At 38.0% G+C, this 7,151-nt stretch overlaps 1 protein-coding gene across 4 annotated transcripts in view; it reads left to right on the top strand.

Moving 5' to 3' along the window:
* The window catches only part of GALNT7 (polypeptide N-acetylgalactosaminyltransferase 7), a 116,779-nt gene that overhangs the window by 98,735 nt on the left and 10,893 nt on the right, over window positions 1-7,151 (top strand). For 2 of the 4 annotated variants that reach the window (XM_006906315.3, XM_025042973.1), the window contains exons 6-8: window positions 1,606-1,788; window positions 4,598-4,715; window positions 6,149-6,271. In XM_006906315.3, the coding sequence (XP_006906377.1) occupies window positions 1,606-1,788; window positions 4,598-4,715; window positions 6,149-6,271 (424 nt within the window). Of the gene's footprint in view, window positions 1-1,281; window positions 1,465-1,605; window positions 1,789-4,597; window positions 4,716-6,148; window positions 6,272-7,151 lie in introns of all 4 variants that reach the window. The other 2 variants (XM_006906316.3, XM_025042974.1) reach the window with 2 other exon arrangements.

Here is a 7,151-nt window from a genome sequence, read left to right as displayed (position 1 = left end):
ATTCCTGCAAGATAGATATTATTAGCTCCATTGTACTGAAGAGGATACTGAGGCTTAGAGAAGTTAATTAATTTGCCCCAAATCAGAGAGCTAATAAACTATCAAACTGAAATCTCTTTGGTACACCATACACTTCACCGTTTATTAAGAAATCTGATACCATGAGAAGTGAGGAAAGAGAACAAACCTTCACCTCTCCAGGTGAAAACTAGCAGTCCTCTGGTGTGGAAAAGGTAAGAAAATGGTTTTCCTGGGGTCCTGTGGCAATTCCACGAATCGCACAGTGACCCCTTCGCTGTCCCATGGCAGTTATTCTAGAGGGAATAACATACCTTTCTCAGATCTACCTTCACCATATCAGAATTCTAAGCCCCACAAGTTTTCCCCTTCTACTTGGTTTCTAAACATCTAAAAAGCCCCTTAACGTGGTTATGAAAAGTTGTAATCTCCCTTTTAGGAAATGCATTTTAAAATCCTTTCCGATAAGATGAGCACTGAAACAATCAGGCTACCAAATTATAGAGTTGACTATAATTAGTCATACAGTACTAGCAAGTCAAATACAAGAGATTTTTTTTCCTCCAAATTCTCAGAAGTTCTTCAGCAGATTTTGAGGGATTTTTTCTCTCATTTTTTTAAAAAGCAGGAATACAATACTCTTTTTTTCCCAACGAAAGCTGTTTTTTGCAATAAAAAGGAGTTGGAAAAGAAGATCAAGGAAAAGTACAGAAACAGATTTTTGGTAATTGCTTCCAAAGAAATACAAAGCAACAAAGAGTTGGGAGAACTGCTAAAAATGTAGCAGGTATTATCTTTTTGTACTGACGTGTGCATATGCACACACACCACACACACACACACACACACACACACACACACACACACACATTTACTTTTTAACAGAGGATTAAGAGGAAAATAACAAGCAGGAAAATCTTGTAAATAATACAAAATTACTAAGAGAAAGTTGCCCGTAGAACCAAAATGAAAATGAGAAAACACTGTGAAGCTCAAAGACATGGCTCTTTGTTCTTGCCGTTTATCTGTAAGCCAAGGGGTGAGTCCCCTCTATCCTTCCCTAACGAGAACAGGCTCCTTGACTTTTATAGGACATTCATTGACTTCTGTTTCCCATTTAGATATCAAAGTCCCCTAGTACAAATAACAAACAAAAAACCCAAAAACCAAATCAATGATAAAAAGAGATAATATAGCTAGGCATGCTAAACCTAGTCAGTTTTGGGTTCTTAAATGCCTTTTCATTTTCTGTAAATGTTTCAGAACTACATGTACTGTGCCTCTAATAGATTACATAGATGGGAATGATTATTCCATTGAACCGCAGCAAGGTGGGGATGAAGATGGTTTTGCCAGAGGGGCCTGGGACTGGAGTTTACTATGGAAACGTATTCCTCTAAGCCACAAGGAAAAGGCCAAAAGAAAACATAAAACTGAACCTTATCGGTAAAGCTTACTACTTTATTTTTTTCCATGGAATGTTTATCTAAGTACTTTTTTGTTTCCTTCCCCATGTACTCATATAAATATGTGGGTCCATACACATCCTTCCATTTCATCTTTGCTGCCATCATCAACACACCACAGAACCATTTGCACTGTGCCGATTATAGATGTCATAAATGGCAACACATATGAAATTATACCCCAAGGGGGTGGTGATGAAGATGGGTATGCCCGAGGAGCATGGGATTGGAGTATGCTCTGGAAACGGGTGCCTCTGACCCCTCAAGAGAAGAGAATGAGAAAGACAAAAACTGAACCATATCGGTAATCACTAAATCACTTACATGTTTTTCTTTTCTCCAGCTTTTGCTAACCTATTAACTTCTCGCCAAGCTAAACCATTTGTTATTAAAACTGTAGATGCTGCTTTAGATTCTGAAAGCGCCTCTTTCCTTACACTATTTCAGATTCACTTTAGCTTCTTTATAATTGCTTTTTTTCCTAAATGCAGGCTCCACTTTTGTGCGGGGGGGAATGTTATGTGGTATTAGTTCCAAGTACAAGTGAGAAAAAGAAAATTTTTGCTATCCTGTCCTAGTAATCTAGACATCAAATTTTATTCTTTTTATGATAAAGTCATTCTGTAAATTTACATATATAAATTACTTACAGTTCAAGTTTTATATCCACTTTGATGCCTTGGGTGTACTGTTTCCAATGAAAGGCAATAGCAAGAGGTGGTTTTGTTTTTTCTTTCTTTTGTTTCATATGCTAACTCTATAATACTAGTTTTGTACCAGTTAAATCTGATAAATGAAATACACGACTTTGGAAAATGTTACATAGAATCTTTTATCACTTCCTTCGCAGAAAGAGCACTTTATGCTGCTCTATTCTTTTTAGGTCTTTTAACTGGAACATTTTACTGTCTTCCAAAAGAGTGGCCCCAAATGAAATGTTTCCTCAAATGTTAGTGTAGGCCTTTAAATATGTCTAATTTTATTTTTCTGATCTTATGGTTCTGCTTTTGATCTCTCTCTCTCCGTATTACACTGCTGATAATATTAGAACGCTGCTGGGAAAGGGATTTCCAATGTCATGCAAATGCTGGTGGGATTTGGTGATATCACTATATCAAGCTACTGCAATGGCAAACATAAGGAAATTATAGAACTTTAGGCTCTATTTGACATTTTTCAAATTTCCCTTAGAAGTTCTTTTTCAGAATAGTCCTAATACTGCTTACCTGCTTACTTGACTAACAAACAGTTCTGGAAGAAAAAAATAAGAGATCATGATTATATTTTTATTTTTGCAAATTCCATGGGCAGTAAAGAAGTTTTTAGAAGTGTGCCAGAAAAAGTTAAGAGTGGTTTCCCTTTAAATAATTCATTGCTTGTCATGTTAAGTTGCATTTTCAAACATATACTGAGATCAGTGGGAATATATTTAAAGGTCAAAGAGGCAGAGTTATAATAGAGTAATCTTAAATAACAGTTAAATAAATGTGACATGAAAATATAACCAAAAATGTAATAGTGCTGTTTAGTGAGTTAGGCAGTATACTTTAAGAAAAGGCATAAGAGAATAACTTTGCCCTGATGTGACTTTTCTTTAATATTAAAAATATCACTTGATTCATTATTTGTCCACTCAACAAATATTTAATGAGTGCTTACTATGTGCCAGGTACTATTTTCTGGGGATAAATTTTTTTTTTTAAAAGATAGGTTCCCTCATGGCACTCAAAATATACTGGATGAGACAGAAATTAGGCAGAAAACTACACAAATAACTCTGGAACAGCAACTACAGTAAGTGATATGAAGAAAAACCACAGGATACATGGTGTTTATGGAAAGGAGAACCTAGTCCAGCTGGAGCATCTGGAATGGGCTCCCTGATCCAGTGTTCTCAAAACTAAGACCTGAAGGACGAGGAGTCATGGAGAAGGAGGAAGAACATTTCATGAGAGCGAGCAGCCTGAGTGGGGCCTGTGAGGTAGAAGAGAGTTGGGCATGTTCAAGGCACAGTCAGAGCAGTGAAGAACTCAGGAAGGAGCCAGCTAAGCCTCAAGAGTAGAGAGATGCTGGCATCATGCAGGCCCACGTTGAGTCCACTCTGCCTGCTGTGTGATGAGGCTTGGATGAGGGCAGAACAGACTAAAAGACACAAGTTAGGGAGTTGCTGTAGCAGTCCAAGCAGTGGTGGCTTGGTCTATGATGGTAGCAGTGAAGTTGGAAAGAGATAGGCAGATTCAAGACATATTTTCAAGGTAGAATCAATGGGAATTAATGATAGATTGAATATTAGCTGTGATGATGAAGAAGATATTCTGATGATGAAGAAGGTATTCTACTTAAGAATCATGATGCATTAATAATTAATTGTTCAAGGGGCAGGCAGGAAACAGTATATAAATTATTCTTCTATCACTTCCAATGACGAGAGTGACTTGTCCTTAAAAAGCTACCAAATCTTTTTTCTCTTTTCCCTGAGAAGTACCCAATTCAAGATCCCATTCAAGAAGTCCCACAGATCACCTTTGCATTCTACCTGCTGGCATAGTAAATAGCTATGTCTAATTCTCCTTTGTCATTTCTGTGCTACATTTGTGAACTCTGAATGAGCTGTGACTGTTCTAAGATAATTTACACCCTTATTTGGCAAGCCCCTGAGCTATAAAATTTAAAAATGACAGACTGTTTCCACGGTGTGTGGTTTTGCTTATCCCAGAATGATTCATGAATCATTGTGAGTGCAGTTAGCAGACCAGGGCTATATGGTTCAGTATTTTTAGGAGTGAACAAGAGAATTCTACTTTTACCAAATCTAAAGGCTTAATGTTTAAATCAATGAAGGAACCAAGACTCCCTCTAGTGGCAAAATGATGCAATGCTCTAATTTGTAATGAACTATACAATTTGATTTCAGTTAGAAATTGGGTAAATTCATTAAGGAACTATAGACAGATTGTTTTGAAAAGGCTTTTATAATTTCCTAATGTTTGGCCATCAGTTTTGTCTCTTCTGTGCATTAGTTAGACTATACTCCAAAAAGGCTTATTGTCTGTCAGTAAAGGGATAATGGGGGGTTTGTCTTTAACAGTTATTGTAGTGTTTCTTTGTCTTAGGTCCCCAGCCATGGCTGGCGGATTATTTGCCATTGAACGAGAGTTCTTCTTTGAACTGGGTCTCTATGATCCAGGTCTCCAGATTTGGGGTGGTGAGAACTTTGAGATCTCGTACAAGGTAACATTTCATTTAAACAAGTGGTGTTTACTAAGTAGTGACTGACTTTTGTGACTTTCAGATAAAGGCTGGTTTCTTTCAGATAAAGGCATTTCTCTAAATTATGAGGAATGACTAACAAAAATGTATGCCTTTGGGGGAAAAGAAAGCAAAATACAAGCTCCAAACTTACTACATATTTACATGGCTCAGCTAAAAATTGAGGCCAGCAAGCTTCAGAAATAAAAAATATGTCCTCTTCCCTCCACCCCGAGCCTTTCCACACCATCAGAACCTTTTTTTACAGAGGGCCTTTGGAGAATTCGCATGTGTCGGGACCACATTTGACCATTCTCTGACTTAGTTACCCTTTATCACTGTAGGGTGTGATGATTTGGGACAGAGGCAGATCCCCACATGACCTCGTGTCCTCAGACTGACAGTGGAGCTGCCTTCCTGCAGCTCCCCCATCCTCGAGCAGTATGTGAAGGAAAGAACTCTTTCACAGTTTGAGTTCCACAGATATTCATTAGCTCTTGTCTTAAATGTTCAGTGCTTACCACTGGGAGGGATAGGAGACAAATAACTCAGTCTTTGCTCTCAAGGAACTCACGGTCGATAAGAATAGAATTATACTTAAATTCATAATACAGTAAGAAGGTTTAATGCCATTTGGTTGGGGTGATTAAGAAACAGCATCATGCTGGAGGTAGAATTTGAGGCAGAACTAAAAGGATGGGTGTGATATTAATAAGTAGAGATAAAGAGAGAGGGGGGACTTCTAAGCAAAAAAAAAAATGAGGAAAGGTACAAAGATGAAGCACGAAGAATGTGTTCAGGAAACAGTGAGGCATGCAGTTTAACAGAATCTTATGGCATGAGTAAGGCAGACATCCAAGAAGATAAATGGACAGATATGGTGAGAACATGTTGGAGAGAGCCTTTCATGCTGAGCCAAGGGATTTTTACTTAATTTGATAAGCAATGGATACCCATTGAAGATATTAAGCAATGAATAATATGACCCAAATCTGCCCTTCCACTAGAATAATCTCTTGCTATAAAGAAGGACAGCATTGAGGAGGGAGAAGCAGAGGTGAAGAAGCCAGGCAGGAGGTTATTATAATAATCACCCAGGTGGGAAATATATTAGCAATGGAAGTGATGAATGATGTTAGGATTGAAGATTCTGCTTGGTTTGGCAAGGTTACACTGGGAAAAGATTGCTTGGAGCTGCCCCTTAGTAGCAGTAAATTACTGCATTTTCTATTGCCTTCTTTGTTATTACATGAGTTCGAAAAACAAGCAGATTATTTTAGGATTTGTTTAGTTTATGAATTCTCTGTGGATACTGTATCTAATTAAGATTTCAGATTTACAGTTATAAGACAGATTTTCAGCTTTAAAGTATTTTAACATTTGAAACAACTTCCACATGTGTTTTTCCTTGATAGATATGGCAGTGTGGTGGCAAATTACTGTTTGTCCCTTGTTCTCGTGTTGGACACATCTACCGTCTTGAGGGCTGGCAAGGGAATCCTCCACCCATTTATATTGGGTCTTCTCCAACTCTAAAGGTGAGTCTTTTGGTTGAAAGTGGAGAATGCTGGGGAACTAACATTTATGTGCCACATGCTATGGTAGTCAAGTAAATGACAACTCACTGAACAGGATAAATCTTTTAAGCAATCACACAGGTTCTCACTTTTATGTTAGGCTAGACTCATTCATGAAATATGTTATTGTTCTTTAAGATTATTCATTGTATCCCATTTGGATTAAGATTTCTATATTGAATGTTCTCCTTGAAGACATCCAAGTAAATTCAAAAAGGACTGACATTCCATAGGAAAGTAATGGAAGGGAAAATACCAGCTTCCCTCATTCATAAATGAGTAAAATATTATTTTTTGTCTGCTTTTTAATAGGAATTTTTATAATAAACAAAATCAAATTTTGAACGGTACTTGCAAAAGATTAATACATTTCGTCCCTCAAACCAGGGAAACTTCACACAGAGGCCACATGTCCCACTGCTAGGAGGACGAAGGCCTCTGTCCTTGACAACAACTTTGAAGTTTCTTTGGCTGAGCTGCTGTCATAAATTCTGAGAGCCTCTAACTCTGATGCCCTTCATTTTCCAGAGCCCCTCACCAAGGCAGAAGCAGGAGGAGGTTTATTATGACTGCAGCTGCAACTCCAGACAGTTCCCAAAAGGGGAACAGATAACGGAAGCAGAAACAGCTAGGCAGTAAGAACCAACACAGAGCTTTCTAAGTGGCCAAATTATCTTAGAAATGGCAAAATGGAGCCCCCACTACAACAGGGGATGAGATTAAAACGTCCACGATAAAACAAAGATAGCACCAAATTAACACCAGGCCTGACTGCCACTACAGGAAAAGAACCTGCCCTTGGAGTCACACCCACAATCACGAAGAATTAACGAAAAGTCAA

Source organism: Pteropus alecto, unplaced genomic scaffold (genome assembly GCF_000325575.1).
Source record: "Pteropus alecto unplaced genomic scaffold, ASM32557v1 scaffold50, whole genome shotgun sequence".
Taxonomy (NCBI): Eukaryota; Metazoa; Chordata; class Mammalia; order Chiroptera; family Pteropodidae; genus Pteropus; species Pteropus alecto.
The sequence above is the reverse complement of the archived record's forward strand: the minus strand, read 5'-3'. Positions and strand labels throughout refer to the sequence as shown.